Source organism: Citrus sinensis, chromosome 9 (assembly GCF_022201045.2).
Source record: "Citrus sinensis cultivar Valencia sweet orange chromosome 9, DVS_A1.0, whole genome shotgun sequence".
Classification (NCBI taxonomy): Eukaryota; Viridiplantae; Streptophyta; class Magnoliopsida; order Sapindales; family Rutaceae; genus Citrus; species Citrus sinensis.
The window spans coordinates 7,020,944-7,038,486 of record NC_068564.1 but is presented as its reverse complement, the minus strand read 5'-3'; the positions used below and the strand labels follow the sequence as shown (position 1 = coordinate 7,038,486).

Here is a 17,543-nt window from a genome sequence, read left to right as displayed (position 1 = left end):
GCAATGCTTCCGAAAACTCTTAGATGGGTGATGCCGGGTTTTCTTCCACTCCAAGTTTCTTGTGGCGTCTTGCCCCACACGCTTCTTGTTGGAGATCGATTGGAAAAGTAGACTGCACATGCAACAGCTTCAGCCCAAAATTCTTTAAGTAGCCTCTTACTCTTAAGCATGCTTCTTGCCATATCGAGGATGGTTCTGTTCTTTCTTTCTACAACACCATTTTATTGGGGGGGATCTTAGAACTGTCAAAGGACGTCGAATTCCATTTACTTCACAAAACTCTAAAAATTCTTTGGAAGTGAACTCTCCACCTCAATCAGATCTCATGGCTTTAATCTGGTATCCACTTTTTTTTTTCAACTGCAGCTTTAAACTTCTTGAAAACTTCAAAGACTTCTGATTTTTGCTTCAAAAAATACACCCAAGTTTTTCTTGAAAAATCATCTATGAAGAGAAGGAAGTAGTTACTTTTCCAAAGGAGTTTGGCTTGAATGGACCGCACACATCAGTATGAATGAGCTCGAGTGGCTTCTGAGCTCTTGAGTTTGACTCCTTTGGAAAGCTCTTTCTGAACTGCTTGCCAAGTAAACATCCTTCACAAAGTTGATCAGGGTGATTGATGTATGGTAAGCCTTTCACCATGTTCTTCTTAGATAGTAGCTCCAGTCCTCCAAAGTTGAGATGCCCATATCGAAGATGCCAAGTTCAGGATTGATCTTTGTGACAGGCTTTGAGACATTTTGCAACATCATTTTGAATATTTAATGGAAACATTCTATTCTTCGACATTTTCACCTTTGTAATTAGATTTCCTTTGTCATCTCTTAGGAAAAGACTATAATCTTTTAAGTGAACATCATAGCCTTTTTCTAAAAGTTGACCTAAACTAAGAATGTTGCTTTTCATATTGGGCACATAGTAAACATTCGAAATTATTTGGTGGCTACCATCTTTTGCATGAAAAAGAATGTTACCTCTACCTTTTACTGGTACTTTTGAATCATCTCCAAAAGCGACACTGCCATTCACAGATTCACTTAGTTGCATGGACATGCTTCTATTTCCACTCATATGATTGCTAGCACCTGTGTCAAGATACCATGTATTTTCTTGATCTCCACTTGTGTCATTGCGTGCTAGTAAAAGTGTGCCATCTTCACCATTTTTCTCTTCAGCATAGTTCACTCTCTCATCAATTCTGGTGCTTGGAGCTCTGCATTCTGAAGCATAATGCCCAAACTTTTGACAATTATAGCACTGTACTTGGGATTTGTCATACCTCGATCTTAGATTGCCTCTGCCTCGTCCTCTGGTTGAGCTTTCTCCTTTGGCATAATTTGAGTTGTTGTTGTTGAAATTCGAACCTCGTCCATGACCACGACCTCTACCTCGTCCTCGACCTCTACCTCGGACATAGTGTCTTCTTTCGTTGTCGGATTGACTTCCATCTTGAGAAGTTGTTCTTCGATTCCTTGCTTTTTTTTTTGTTTTTCTTCATAGGCTTGCAACCTTCCTTGAAGTTGCTTGATCGTCATATCCTCCAAATCTCTTGTTTCTTCAATTGTCACAACAATATGGTCAAACTTCGAGTCTACTGATCAAAGTATCTTTTCAATGATCCTTACCTCTTTTAACTCCTCGCCATTTCTTTTTAATTCATTGGAAACGGTCACAACCCGAGTAAAGTAGTCAGAAATTGACTCCGATGCCTTCATGTGTAAGGACTCAAATTCTCCTCGTAATGTTTGGAAACGAACCTTTTTAACTTGCTCTGCTCCTTTGTAAGAAGTCTCTAGTTTCTCCCATACTTCTTTTGAGGAGGTTGTACCAGCAATCTTTTCAAAAGAATCTTCATATAATGATTGAAAGATGAGATACTTTGCTTTATTCTCTTTCTTCTTCAAGTCTTTTAAATTCTCCTTCTGCGCCGCAATTAAAGTGGCTTCATTTTCTGGCACAATAAAGTCTTTCTCCACGATATCCCATACGTCATGTGCGCCCAATAGAGCCTTCATTTTAATACTCCAATTGTCAAACTTACTTCCCTTTAATTGTGGAACTTGAAATGAAATCATACCACCGTTTGCCATAACTCACAAATTGAGTGAGAATTTGGAGATTCTGAAAGCACAGATGGATCTGGCACGTCGAAAAACCTTGGGAATGACTCGAGTCAACTTTCGGTCAATGGTCAACAGTCAATGCTAGTCAACGGTCAACGTCGGGCAACGGTCAATGCCGGCTTGGTAGTCTTGGTTCAGTCCGGATTGGTTCAGCTCGAGTTGGCTCGGTTCGACTTGACTCGGTTCAGCTCGGCTCGGCTTGGTTCAGTTCGGCTCAGCTTGGTTCAACTCGGTGAGTCGACTTAGCGTCAGGACAGAAAACTTCCGGCGGCAAGTGTGGGCGCGTTGGGTCTCGGATCCGGATGATTATTGCGGCGTCACGTTCCTCTCTTCGAGGTCTTCGATTTGATATGCTATATGACTATATATAGCATTAAACACTAACTCTGATACCATTTTGTTGGAGAATTAACAAATAAAACACACAAAAAACACACTATTTTATTTCTTCAACAACACTCCTCACCAATTACAACTCTTATTTTTCACTCTCTACACCTTAGAGATTTTGCTACTTCACTTGATGTTTAAACCAAATGGGAGAGGAGGTATTTATACATGAAACAAACTAATCACAACCATTCATTTATTCAACTAATAAACAAATCCTCACCATCCATTAAAACCTACCACTCACCTACTTCACCAACCATACCTACTCATGGAATCTTCCATGAGTTGGGCTTGATTTATTCATCTTGGATCAAGTTTATGATCCAACAGTTATATGGGTATTTCATTTATTTGAGTAGGGGTTAGGGGTCAATTGGATACAAATTCAAAATTATCCTTACTTGAGATGGTGATAAAAGTTGGGGATTTAGTTTGGGTGTCATTAGCTACAAATATTAAACTCATACATCTAATTCAAAATTAGAGGGCTGATATATGTGCATCCTCGTGCACATTATAGTGACACGTGTCACCATCCAACAACCTATCCAATGAAAAATTGACCTGCATCTTGTGCGCTTCTGATCAAAATCCTGAAAATTAATCACAAAGTTATACTTTTATTATAAAAAGAATAAAGAAACTCCAAGAAAAAAAAAAGACTTACATAAATAGTTTGAGTAATCTAGATTCCAAGTTGTCTATATTAGCTTGATCTTTTTATAAATAGTCATCTTCGAAAAAAAATTCCACCAATATATATTTTAATTTTATGTTAATTAATAAATAGAAAAAAAATCATTTTAGAATTAATTAAAACATTATTTATTGTTGCCAAAAAAAGGAAGAATTTAGTGATAAGAAAAAAGTGTCTCAAATATACGTTAAAAAAATTAATCATGGTGGGTTCGATTGATTGAATTTTTTTTATCTTTTTCTTTTTTAAGAATTAAGACAATTGGATTGATTGAGTAATAATAAAATATATGTATTTGGCAAATGGCAGGGAGGCTTTCGTCTAATGCAGATTGATTAGAGAGAAAATATAACAATTTTAAGCTCGTCAGATTCGAAGCTGCTTACTTGTCGTGTGGGGATCACTTCCGTGTCTTATTTTTCTAGAAAAATCTTGATCATTGGATTTCCCATTAGTCAATACAGAAATGTTGATCTTGATTCTTGATTAAGATCGAAGTTTGATTCTAACCAACATGATGTCAGATTCAGATTGCGAAGCAAGCAAATTGAAAGTAACTTGTTCTATTTTGATAAACACAAGTTCTAATAAAACATTCTCATCGTAAAGTGAATTACCATCCAACGATCCAACTCATGTTTTCAAATTGTAAATTGCAAATCATGTGTTTGCTCCATTACAGCGTTTCTTCAATCTGAAATAGAGAATCATTTGTGTTCTGGATTAATCGTGGGTCTATATCCAAATCTAAAAATTGACTAACTTAATTTCTATTAAATTCTTAATCCTAACAAGAAAAATTGAAGATTAAAAACGACTAATTTGGTACCATACCACTATTGTAACATAGGTAGATCCTCTATTAATTGGAGTAAAGATTGAATTATCTCATTTATTACGGTTTATCAAAATCTTGTGTCAAAATCTATTAATGATATAGGTTCAAGGATGAAAGAGTCACTTCATTACTTTTGAGTTCGCAAATAGATGAATGGATCTTATTTTTAGATTCCGGAGACAAGTTTATTGGAAGAAACAAGTTTATTGATGTGAGGCCATTGAGATTGTAAGTTTTAAATCTGAGAAGAATACCCACACACCCATTATCCTATTACTCTTATATCACATGAAGAGAATTCAACATTTGATTCACAAGGAAAAAATTTGTGAGGATTGTGAGGGTTGATGGAATATAATTTAGATACAAAGTGTTTACCAGTGCGATGCTTCGCAAGTGTTCTGGAATCAATATAAACTCACATTATTTTCATAGTGATTGTTTCATTTGCACGTGGATATAATCACATGTCGAGATTTTTTTCCTTAAATTATGGTCTTATTTAGTACCGAGGTGTTATATCTTTTAACGTACAATTATTGTTGGAAAAAAGTTGCAACTATCAAATAAAATTAATACTATGTGCTAAATATAATTGTTAAATAATAATTTTGACAAAATTAGTGAAGTTATATAGATTTTTTTTTATCATCCAAGTATAAAATCAAATCAACTTAACTTCTAAGTTATATATCGGCTACTGTTTATCATATGTTTTAGTTCTGTAACTTTTAAGTTATAGTTACCCAACCTTAATTCTAAACAAGACCTATAAAGATCAAAGATTTCCTCATTAAATTATATGTCTTGTGATTGCTTATTTAATTTATATTTTTGTTATTTATCTTTATTAATTATAATCATCTTTTTATAAATTAAAATTGAAGGAAGTTGATTGATGTTGTTGACACACACACACACACGCACGCACACACTCACAAAGATATATTGGAAGTGCTTACGTTGACTCAAAGTTGTTGGGAATTAATGCATGTATTAATTGATTTATTGGGAGTGTTTAAATGATTTTGTGATTTACTTGATTTATTGATTGAATATTGTTTGATTGCTTCACATCCATTCTAGAAAGTTTATTTCTTTGTGAAATTTCAACGAAATATGTTTTTGTTTTTAAATAAGGGTGTTCTAAATAATGTTAAAAAATATATGGACTAATTAGAATTAATTATTAGGTAATTAACTTAATCTGTACAGGGTGAAACAACATTTATCCTAATTATATCATGATAAATACTTTTCCGATTAGAATTAGGAAATCATAGGTTTGTTGAATTATTATTTTTATTTTTCTTTGCAGAAACGGATTAGAGAATTAGAAAACAATGTTGATGTCAAAATCTGATCTAGTCGGTTAGCGACTTAATATCATATTACTGCACCAGCATTAAATTTATTTGGTGGAGAATCGGCTGGTCAATTGTCAAGATGTCCTGCAATCACTAGCGATTAACCTACGAATACTTGAAATCACAGAAGACGGTAAGAGGCACTGGAAGTTTTTTCAACGTGAACCTTCTGACGCTCAAGTCAGTTTATAGGTTTACCATAATAAAAATAAATAATTTCTATTTAAAACAAAAAATAGAGATCAAAAGCTCAAAAATAAAACCCAATCCCAATATGAAGAAATTTTTTTTTTTTTTTAGCTTGGCCGAATCCTTCTGCCTCCTAAAGAAACATAACAGAGAAGTAGGTAGCCATGTTCCCTATGTAACGCCCCACTCCCATCTTTTATTCCTCCCCCTCTCTTCCGTTGCCTTCTTTTGCTCACTATCCTTTATAATTTTTTATGCTTGTCTTCCCAAAATAGCCTTTGAATACACAAGTAAATGTCTAGGCTTTGGTGAGGATAGTTTGGTCATTGCATTTTACAAGTAAGATGACTGGTGGAGAAAAATGAGGAGTGCACAAAACTCTTCAGCAAATCCCACCAACAATTCCATTTTCTTAATTAATTAATCTCCTTTTTTTATCCCCAAACAAATCCTAATGATACCATTATCAGGTTTAAAACAGTACACAAATAGTGAAAAGCTAACTAGTCTGTAGAGTAATTTGCTAATTGCTATCTCCTCTCTACGCGCGCTGAATAATTTGTTGCATGCAAACTTTTTATTTTATGCAAATCGTATGTACTGTAACATTGGAATTGATGGATAAGCAAAAATACAAGAATATTTATGCCAATAAAAATAGTTTTTTTTTCCTTTTTAAATAAACACAACGCGATGTTGCTCTGCTCTACATTTTTGCTATCTCTTTATTCTTTTTTTTTTTTTTTGGGCTTCTTAAAGCCTCAAACTTTGATAACCAAAACTTCATCGACCTATGAAAAAATCTGCAGATTAGTTTTTATTATCGGAATAATTGTTTGAGAATACTAAAACAAAATATAAAATAAGAAAATAGGGGGTTAAATTAGAGGGGGAAAAAAGGCATGTTCTATCGATTACTATAGCTTAAGGGGAAAAAAAAAATCAATTGGGAATTTTTTTCTTTAATTTTTGTTTTACTTGATAGAGATTTCTCCTTAGTCCTTACAGTTTTAAGTTTGGATGCCGTAGGGTTAGTAATTTAGTATTTCCCTTGCAAGCTGAGGTTAAGGATGGAATTTCTTTAAAGAAATTAAAAAGGATTAAAGAAAAGCATACCAATAGGTAATTATAAATAACCATAAATAAACATAAACAAAATGTTTATGAAGTAAATTACACATGCACATATTATTTTTTTGTTATATTTCTTACTTGTCTATTTTATTTGCTGGTTGATAACCCTTAAATACTAATGTATTAAAAAAGATTACTCAAAATGATGACCACTGGCTTCGCACCATTTAACCGGCATACATTTCTACAAATTGAACAAGGCTATTGATTTTCATTATTTTTTTTTATAAATTACTATTTTAATTTTCACTTTTTATTGGGTTGTTTAACGGATTAGTGAAGTTGGTGGTCGTGATGCACTCACAAGGTACAATTTTATTTTATAATTTCAAATTTGTATTTTAAAATGAAGGTACATTATGTATACATAATTATTGATTTTCATATGTGGGTGTTTTGAAATATTGCTAAAAGACCAAACTTTAATAAACTATTTTTCATCTTTTTTTCCCTTTTTTCCTAAAGGTTGAGTGATATCCGCATTTTAAATTCATGTGCTACAAAAGCTAATGAATGCACAAAATTCTTTTATTTTTTCCTAGAAAAATGGTAAGAGAAGAAGATTTTTCTCTTGAAAAAGAAAAACTAATACGATGCAAACAAAGGAAAGAGGTCAGTGTTTTGGATTAGAATTTAGTATTGAGCTGAATTTTATACTAAACTCTTTTATAGTACTGCGATTAATGAACTCATGATTTGCTTTTGCTTTTACTTCAAGTGAAAGAAAGAGGAAACCTTTTGTTTTTTGTTTGATTCTTGACTATAGATGTTACCTATATAGAGAGTTGAGGTAGCTGCCTTAAGTGATGGTGATAAAAAGATTAAGCAGCGCACACAATCTTACTGTCGTCCAGACCATCCAGCTGTGATGGCTCTAGTTTTTTGGTTACATTAGCTTTAGTGGAAAGGAGGGCCAATTTAACAAAGACTAGATTTGGTGGCTTACTATAATGCTTATTCTCAAGGAATCTAATGTTATAAGATGATTTAATGATCTTCTATGATTGTGAGTAGTATAGTATAATTGAAAAGAGCCTGGGCTCCTATGATGAATATTTAATAGTAACACAATATTGTGATTGAAAAAAACACTGTTACAATAAACTCTTCATTTATTCATTGCGGATATTGAATGGCAAACAGAGAATAAAATGAAGCAGAGGAATCTCATTGCTAGTAAAATTGACCCTCTTTAATGTTATATGGCACAGGTGTGTGTACAGCAAGAGCAAGTGACTTGCAGTTTTTTTTTGTAAAATATACAGGTTATGACCATGATCATTGTAGTTAGGTTTTGATGATTTTAGATGCTTTTTTTATTTTTTTTAAATTGTGACACCTTTGATTTATGGTAGTTTTGCAGAAGAAAAAAATATATATAAAAATTAGGAAGAATGAGTTAACTAACAATTGCAATCATTACAGCAATGTTGATGAGTGATACATCATTTGAAATTTACTTGTCAGTTGCTAAAATGATGAAAAAAAACAATAAACAATAGCAGTAATATTTTTATGGAAATTCTTGGTTTTTATGGAAATACTCTTGCTGAAATTCTAATTTTGACTTTCAACTCTTGGTTTTTATGGAAAGTAAAATGACTTGTTTGTTATATTCATACAATCCACTCTACATAATGATTTCATTTTAATAAATGCTTGATGATCTCCACTGAAAAACTACTTCAATTCTTTTGTTTTATTTAACTTTTTGGTTGTTGAAAATAGCCTTAATTTTCAAATAACGGGAGAAAGAGTAAAGAACATTTAACAAATTTATGTGCCAAAAATAAAGGAGAAATTGAAGAGAAAGGGTGCTTGCAGAAGTGGGTGCAAAGATAAATCAGTCTATAAGAATTATTGTGGTTATTAATTTTTTGGCAATATAAAAAATTTTCAGCAAATAAAAATTGATTTTTTCCAATTTACTAAAAAATTAATTAAAAACTTTGGCGATAGCATTTTTTGTTGGTGCATGTACCCTCCCTTTTAAAAAAATATAATAATTAATACTTAATATAGTATTAAATACGAAAATATCAAAATTTGACTACACAAATTTATATCATTAGGTCCTTAAAATTTAAAATTGAAGACATAGAATGAAATATATATATATATATATATAAATTTTATAATCTTAAAATATTTGAGCTTTGAAAGATTTTTTAAAACAAATGTACTTTTATTTTTGTACAATCAATATTTACTTATTTATTATATTTTTATTCATTAACTATCAATTGTGTGAGTATATCTACTTAGAAATATCATATCAAGGGAGAATCTTGATCCCACGTACACGCAAATATGTTAATTTCTATACGCTTCACTTACCTGTAGAATCAATTATCTAAAATGCAAGTTTGTGGCCACAAAAAAGGCCAAAGAAAGAAGATAATAACAATTGACTTGTATATTATACTCATACAATCCACTCGACATAATGATATCATTTTAATAAGGCAATGGCTGATGATCTCCATTGAAAAACTAATTCATTTTTTTTGCTTCATTTAACTTTTTGGTTGTTGAAAATAACCTTAATTATCAAATAATTGGAGAAAGAGTAAAGAACATTTAACAAATTTATGTGCAAAAAAAAAAGGAGAAGTTGAAGAGAAAGGGTGCTTGCAGAAGTGGGTGTCAAAGAAAAATCGGTCCATAAGAATTATTGCGGTTATTTTTTCGCAATATAAAATTTTTATAGCGTGTAAAAATTAATTTTTTTTCCGATTTACTAAAAAATTAACTAAAAACTTCTGCGACAGCATTTTTTATGGGTGCATATACCCTCCCTTTAAAAAAATAATAATAATTAATGCTTAATATAGTATTAAATACGAAAATATCAATATTTGACAACTCAAATTTATATCATTAGGTCCTTAAAATTTAAAATTGAAGACACGAAAAGAAATATATAAAAATTTCATTCTCATGGAAAGGATTCTCTTATAATCTTATAATATTTGAGTTTTGAAATTTTTTTGAAACAAATGTAATTTTATTTGTGTACAATCAATATTTACTTATTTATTATATTTTAATTTATTAACTATCAATCATGTAAGTATATTTAGTCAGAAAAATTATATCAAGAGAGAATTCTAATTTCACACAAACACAAATACAAGACAAATATGTCAATTTCTATACTATTCACTTTCCTGTAGAATCAATTATCTAAAATGGAAGTTTGTGGCTACAGAAAACTCGCCAAAGAAAGAAGATAATAACAATTGAGCATTGATAGCAAAACTAATGCATCATTTTCTTCTTGACTTGATGAGATGGCGCCATTACAAAAAAACAAGTACCTTAATTGACGGGCACTGAGTGATGTGAATACTACCAGCCAGTTCATCTCTTCCAGTCTTGCTTAATCACAATCACAAACACCACGAGATTGACATTTGCATTATATATATGTTCAGCAATCGAAACACCTTGCATTACCAAATTAACCGCTAACAAACAAAGCAATCTTTCAGGGAGAGAAACTTTAGTCTCAGTATGATCACTGTGTCATTAACCCACTTCCTGCTTCTTTGCTTGGTTGTTGTAGCAGCAGCAGCAGCAAGCAACAATATTACCACAGACCAACAAGCTCTTCTTGCCCTGAAAGATCATATAATTTATGATCCGACCAACCTTTTAGCCCATAATTGGACCTCGAATACATCTGTTTGTACCTGGATTGGCATCACTTGTGATGTCAATAGCCATAGAGTCGCAGCCTTAGATATTTCTCAATTCAATCTACAAGGCACCATCCCTCCTCAACTTGGAAACCTCTCTTCACTCACAACGCTTAATCTTAGTCATAACAAGCTTTCTGGAAACGTTCCCTCCTCCATCTACACAATGCATACGCTAAAATTTCTTGACTTCACTGATAACCAGCTCTCTGGTTCGGTGTCTTCCTTCGTCTTCAACATGTCTTCAATAGTAGAAATTCGTTTGACCAATAACAGATTTTCTGGTGAGCTTCCGAAAAATATTTGCAACTATCTTCCTCATTTGAAAGCCCTTTTTTTGGACAAAAACATGTTTCATAGCAAAATTCCTTCTGCTTTATCAAAGTGCAAACAACTGCAACAATTAAATTTGCAGTTCAATAATTTATCCGGTGCAATACCAAAAGAAATCGGCAACTTGACTATGCTCAAAGGGATATCTCTATTATGCAACAAACTCCACGGTATGTTCATAATACTATGTAAATATTTTAATTTCTCACTTGTTATTTTTCTTGAATACTTTAGATAAGATCTTGTAACAGAGATTTTTTTGCATCTATGTTAATTTGCCAGGTGAGATACCCCACGAAATCGCTAATCTTCGAAATCTAGAGGGTTTAGTGCTTGGAATGAACAACCTAGTTGGTGTGTTACCAGCTCCAATCTTCAACATGTCAACACTGAAGGTACTTATCCTCATGGATAACTCTCTCAGTGGAAGTCTACCATCAAGAATAGACCTTTCACTTCCAACTGTTGAGTTTCTTGAGTTGGCACATAATAGATTTTCTGGAACCATTCCTAGTTCCATCACCAATGCTTCTAAGCTCACCGTTCTAGCGTTGGGAGAGAACACATTTTCGGGCTTCATTCCAAACACAATTGGTAATTTAAAAAACCTTGAGTGGCTCAGCTTGGAGAATAATTACTTGAAATCTTCAACCTCAAAATTGAGCTTTCTTTCCTCTTTGGCAAATTGCAAGAAATTAAGATTCTTAAACTTAGGAGGCAATCCACTCGACGGTATCCTTCCAAGTTCAATAGGTAATCTTTCTAAGTCTTTGGAAACACTTGTCATCGCCAATTGCAGTATTAGTGGCAACATTCCGGAAGCAATTAGCAATTTAAGCAACTTGTTGACCTTAGTATTAGAACGCAATAAATTGACTGGACCAATTCCAATTACATTCGGCCCACTACAGAAACTCCAAGGCTTATATCTTGCATTCAATATGTTGGTAGGTTCATTCCCAGATGAGCTTTGCCATCTAGGTAGGCTGAATGAATTGGTCTTATTTGGCAATAAGCTTTCAGGATCTATACCTTCATGCTTAAGTAACCTCACTTCTCTGAAATCTCTCTACTTAGGGTCCAATAGGTTTACTTCTGTTATTCCCTCAACCTTCTGGAGCCTAAAATACATCTTGTTCTTTGACTTTTCATCAAATTTCTTGGTTGGTCCTCTTTCTTTAGACATAGGAAATTTGAAGGTGCTTATAGAAATAAACTTATCAAAAAATAACTTATCCGGTGATATCCCAGCCACAATTGGAGGACTGAAAGATCTTCAAATTATGGACCTAGCATATAATAGATTGGAAGGCCCAATTCCTGAATCATTTGGTGACTTGATAAGTTTAGAAGTTTTGAATTTGTCAAATAATAAAATCTCTGGGTCTATTCCAACATCCATGGAGAAACTCTTTTACCTTCGAGAGTTAAATCTCTCTTTCAATAAACTAGAAGGTGAGATTCCTAGTGGAGGAATTTTTGCCAACTTCACAGCTGAGTCATTTGTGGGAAATGAGTTATTGTGTGGTTTACCAAATCTTCAAGTCCAACCATGCAAAGTTAGCAAGCCGAGGACAGAACATAAATCAAGGAAAAAGATACTTCTCATTGTGATTGTTTTGCCATTGAGTATTGCTCTAACAATAGCAATCACTCTAGCTCTCAAATCTAAGCTTATTGAATGTGGAAAGGGAAGCACAATGTTATCAAATGATGGTATCTTGTCATCACAAGCAACACTAAGAAGATTTTCATACTTAGAACTTTTACGAGCAACAGATAATTTTGCTGAAAACAACATAATTGGCAGAGGAGGTTTAGGTTCCGTTTATAGAGCAAGACTTGAAGATGGGATGAAGATTGCAATAAAAGTGTTTCACCAGCAATGTCCAAGCGCATTGAAGAGTTTTGAGGCTGAATGTGAAGTGTTAAAAAATATTCGCCATCGAAACCTTATCAAAGTTATCAGCAGTTGCTCGAACGATGACTTCAAAGCATTAGTCCTAGAATACATGTCCAACGGGAGCTTGGGGGATTGGTTGCATTCGAGCAATTACGTGCTGAATATTTTTCGAAGGTTGAACATAATGATTGACTTTGCATCAGCTTTAGAATATCTCCACTTCGATCATTCAACTCCTATTATTCATTGTGACTTAAAGCCTAGTAATGTATTGTTGGACGAAAATATGGTTGCTCATTTGAGTGATTTTGGCATAGCAAAGCTTTTAAGTGGAGAAGATGAGTCTACGATGCGAACAAAAACCCTTGCCACTATAGGTTATATGGCACCAGGTTTGCTTCAAACAACTTTTTTTGTTGGTGCATGTACCCTCCCTTTAAAAAATATATAATAATTAATACTTAATATATTATTAAATACGAAAATATCAATATTTGACTACACAAATTTATGTCATTAGGTCCTTAAAATTTAAAATTGAAGACACAAAATGAAATATATATATAAATTTCATTCTCATAGGAAATGATCCTCTTATAATCTTAAAATATTTGAGCTTTGAAAGATTTTTTAAAACAAATGTACTTTTATTTTTGTACAATCAATATTTACTTATTTATTATATTTTTATTCATTAACTATCAATCATGTGAGTATATTTACTCAGAAATATCATATCAAGGAAGAATCTTGATCCCACGCACACGCAAATATGTTAATTTCTATACGCTTCACTTACCTGTAGAATCAATTATCTAAAATGCAAGTTTGTGGCCACAAAAAAGGCCAAAGAAAGAAGATAATAACAATTGACTTGTATATTATACTCATACAATCCACTCGACATAATGATATCATTTTAATAAGGCAATGGCTGATGATCTCCATGACTCCATTGAAAAACTAATTCAATTTTTTTTGCTTCATTTAACTTTTTGGTTGTTGAAAATAACCTTAATTATCAAATAATTGGAGAAAGAGTAAAGAACATTTAAAAAATTTATGAGCAAAAAAAAAAGGAGAAGTTGAAGAGAAAGGGTGCTTGCAGAAGTGGGTGTCAAAGAAAAATCAGTCCATAAGAATTATTGCGGTTATTTTTTGGCAATATAAATTTTTTATAGCAAGTAAAAATTAATTTTTTTCCGATTTACTAAAAAATTAACTAAAAACTTCTGCGACAACATTTTTTATGGGTGCATATAGCCTCCCTTTAAAAAAATAATAATAATTAATGCTTAATATAGTATTAAATACGAAAATGTCAATATTTGATTACTCAAATTTATATCATTAGGTCCTTAAAATTTAAAATTAAAGATACGAAAGGAAATATATATAAATTTCATTCTCATGGAAAGGATTCTCTTATAATTTTATAATATTTGAGTTTTGAAATTTTTTTGAAACAAATGTAATTTTATTTGTGTACAATCAATATTTACTCATTTATTATATTTTAATTTATTTATTATATTTAGTCGGAAAAATTATATCAAGAGAGAATCCTAATTTCACGCAAACACAAATACAAGACAAATATGTTAATTTCTATACTATTCACTTTCCTGTAGAATCAATTATCTAAAATGCAAGTTTGTGGCTACAGAAAACTCGCCAAAGAAAGAAGATAATAACAATTGAGCATTGATAGCAAAACTAATGCATCATTTTCTTCTTGACTTGATGAGATGGCGCCATCACAAAAAAACAAGTACCTTAATTGACGGGCACTGAGTGATGTGAATACTACCAGCCAGTTCATCTCTTCCAGTCTTGCTTAATCACAATCACAAACACCTCGAGATCGACATTTGCATTATATATATGTTCAGCAATCGAAACACCTTGCATTACCAAATAAACCAGTAACAAACAAAGCAATCTTTCATGGAGAGAAACTTTAGTCTAAGTATGATCACTGTGTCATTAACCCACTGCCTGCTTCTTTGCTTGGTTGTTGCAGCAGCAGCAGCAGCAGCAGCAAGCAACAATATTACCACAGACCAACAAGCTCTTCTTGCCCTGAAAGATCATATAATTTATGATCCGACCAACCTTTTAGCCCATAATTGGACCTCGAATACCTCTGTTTGTACCTGGATTGGCATCACTTGTGATGTCAATAGCCATAGAGTCACAGCCTTAGATATTTCTCAATTCAATCTACAAGGCACCATCCCTCCTCAACTTGGAAACCTCTCTTCACTCACAACACTTAATCTTAGTCATAACAAGCTTTCTGGAAGCGTTCCCTCCTCCATCTACACCATGCATAGGCTAAAATTTCTTGACTTCACTGATAACCAGCTCTCTGGTTCGGTGTCTTCCTTCGTCTTCAACATGTCTTCAATATTAGACATTCGTTTGACCAATAACAGACTTTCTGGTGAGCTTCCGAAAAATATTTGCAACTATCTTCCTCATTTGAAAGCCCTTTTTTTGGACAAAAACATGTTTCATAGCAAAATTCCTTCTGCTTTATCAAAGTGCAAACAACTGCAACAATTAAATTTGCAGTTCAATAATTTATCCGGTGCAATACCAAAAGAAATCGGCAACTTGACTAGGCTCAAAGGGATATATCTCGGCGCCAACAAACTCCACGGTATGTTCATAATACTATGTAAATATTTTAATTTCTCACTTGTTATTTTTCTTGAATACTTTAGATAAGATCATGTAACGGAGATTTTTTTGCATCTATGTTAATTTGCCAGGTGAGATACCGCACGAAATCGCTAATCTTCGAAATCTAGGGGATTTAGTGCTTGGAATGAACAACCTAGTTGGTGTGTTACCAGCTCCAATCTTCAACATGTCAACACTGAAGGTACTTATCCTCATAAACAACTCTCTCAGCGGAAGTCTTCCATCAAGAATAGACCTTTCACTTCCAACGGTTGAGGTTCTTATCTTGTCACTTAATAGATTTTCTGGAACCATTCCTAGTTCCATCACCAATGCTTCTAAGCTCGCCTTGCTAGAATTGGGAGTAAACACATTTTCGGGATTTATTCCAAACACAATTGGTAATTTAAGAAACCTTGAGTGGCTCGGCTTGGGTAATAACTACTTGACATCTTCAACCTCAAAATTGAGCTTTCTTTCCTCTTTGGCAAATTGCAAGAAATTAAGAGACATAGGCTTAACAGGCAATCCACTCAACGGTATCCTTCCAAGTTCAATAGGTAATCTTTCCATGTCTTTGAAAACACTTTACATCGGCAATTGCAGTATTAGTGGCAACATTCCTCAATCAATTGGCAATTTAAGCAACTTATTGGCCTTAGTATTAGAACTCAATAAATTGACTGGACCTATCCCAACTACATTCGGCCGACTGCAGAAACTCCAAGGCTTATATCTTGCATTCAATAAGTTGGTAGGTTCATTCCCAGATGAGCTTTGCCATCTAGGAAGGCTGGATAAATTGGTCTTATTTGGCAATAAGCTTTCAGGATCTATACCTTCATGCTTAAGTAATCTCACTTCTCTGAGATCTCTCTACTTAGGGTCCAATAGGTTTACTTCTGTCATTCCCTCAACTTTCTGGAGCCTAAAAGACATCTTGTTCTTTGACTTTTCATCAAATTTCTTGGTGGGTCCTCTTTCTTCAGACATAGGTAATTTGAAGGTGCTTCTAGGAATAAATTTATCAGAAAATAACTTATCGGGTGATATGCCAGCCACAATTGGAGGACTGAAAGATCTTCAAATTATGGACCTAGCATATAATAGATTGGAAGGCCCAATTCCTGAATCATTTGGTGACTTGATAAGTTTAGAAGTTTTGAATTTGTCAAATAATAAAATCTCCGGGTCTATTCCAAAATCCTTGGGGAAACTCTTTTACCTCCGAGAGTTAAATCTCTCTTTCAATGAACTAGAAGGTGAGATTCCTAGTGGAGGAATTTTTGCCAACTTCACAGCTGAGTCATTTATGGGAAATGAGTTATTGTGTGGTTTACCAAATCTTCAAGTCCAACCATGCAAAGTTAGCAAGCCGAGGACAGAACATAAATCAAGGAAAAAGATACTTCTCATTGTGATTGTTTTGCCATTGAGTATTGCTCTAACGATAGCAATCACTCTAGCTCTCCAATCTAAGCTGATCGAATGTGGAAAAAGAAGCACGGTGTTATCAAATGATAGTATCTTGTCATCACAAGCAACACTAAGAAGATTTTCATACTTAGAACTTTTACAAGCAACAGATAATTTTGCTGAAAACAGCATAATTGGCAGAGGAGGTTTTGGTTCCGTTTATGGAGCAAGACTTGAAGATGGGATGAAGATTGCAATAAAAGTGTTTCACCAGCAATGTGCAAGCGCATTGAAGAGTTTTGAGGCTGAATGTGAAGTGTTAAAAAATATTCGCCATCGAAACCTTATCAAAGTTATCAGCAGTTGCTCGAACGATGACTTCAAAGCATTAGTCCTAGAATACATGTCCAACGGGAGCTTGGGGGATTGGCTGCATTCGAGCAATTACGTGCTGAATATTTTTCAAAGGTTGAACATAATGATTGACGTTGCATCAGCTTTAGAATATCTCCACTTTGATCATTCAACTCCTATTATTCATTGTGACTTAAAGCCTAGTAATGTATTGTTGGATGAAAATATGGTTGCTCATTTGAGTGATTTTGGCATAGCAAAGCTTTTAAGTGGAGAGGATGAGTCTACGATGCGAACAAAAACCCTTGCCACTATAGGTTATATGGCACCAGGTTTGCTTCAAACAACTTTTTTTTAAAGTTCATTTTAAATTTTCCAACTTATTGATTTTTACAATCCTCATATCA

At 33.3% G+C, this 17,543-nt stretch overlaps 2 protein-coding genes and 1 long non-coding RNA gene across 12 annotated transcripts in view; 2 read left to right on the top strand and 1 right to left on the bottom strand.

Annotated features, from left to right (window-relative positions):
- Positions 1-10,257: 10,257 nt before the first annotated feature.
- Positions 10,258-17,543, top strand: part of LOC102617533 (probable LRR receptor-like serine/threonine-protein kinase At3g47570) — an 80,894-nt gene continuing 73,608 nt past the window's right edge. Inside the window, exons 1-2 of the mRNA XM_052433897.1 lie at positions 10,258-10,945; positions 11,058-13,070. Coding sequence (XP_052289857.1) covers positions 10,258-10,945; positions 11,058-13,070 — 2,701 coding nt within the window. The remainder of the gene's footprint in view (positions 10,946-11,057; positions 13,071-17,543) is intronic.
- LOC127899784 (uncharacterized) overlaps positions 10,288-17,543 on the bottom strand; it is a 51,290-nt gene continuing 44,034 nt past the window's right edge. The window contains exon 3 of the long non-coding RNA XR_008051824.1: positions 10,288-10,415. This is a non-coding gene — a long non-coding RNA (uncharacterized LOC127899784). The remainder of the gene's footprint in view (positions 10,416-17,543) is intronic.
- Positions 14,512-17,543, top strand: part of LOC102616934 (probable LRR receptor-like serine/threonine-protein kinase At3g47570) — a 76,089-nt gene continuing 73,057 nt past the window's right edge. The window contains exons 1-2 of one of the 10 annotated variants that reach the window (XM_052433886.1): positions 14,512-15,343; positions 15,456-17,468. In XM_052433886.1, coding sequence (XP_052289846.1) covers positions 14,626-15,343; positions 15,456-17,468 — 2,731 coding nt within the window. In that variant the 5' untranslated portion in view covers positions 14,512-14,625. Of the gene's footprint in view, positions 15,344-15,455; positions 17,496-17,543 lie in introns of all 10 variants that reach the window. The other 9 variants (XM_052433888.1, XM_052433883.1, XM_052433882.1 and 6 more) reach the window with 9 other exon arrangements.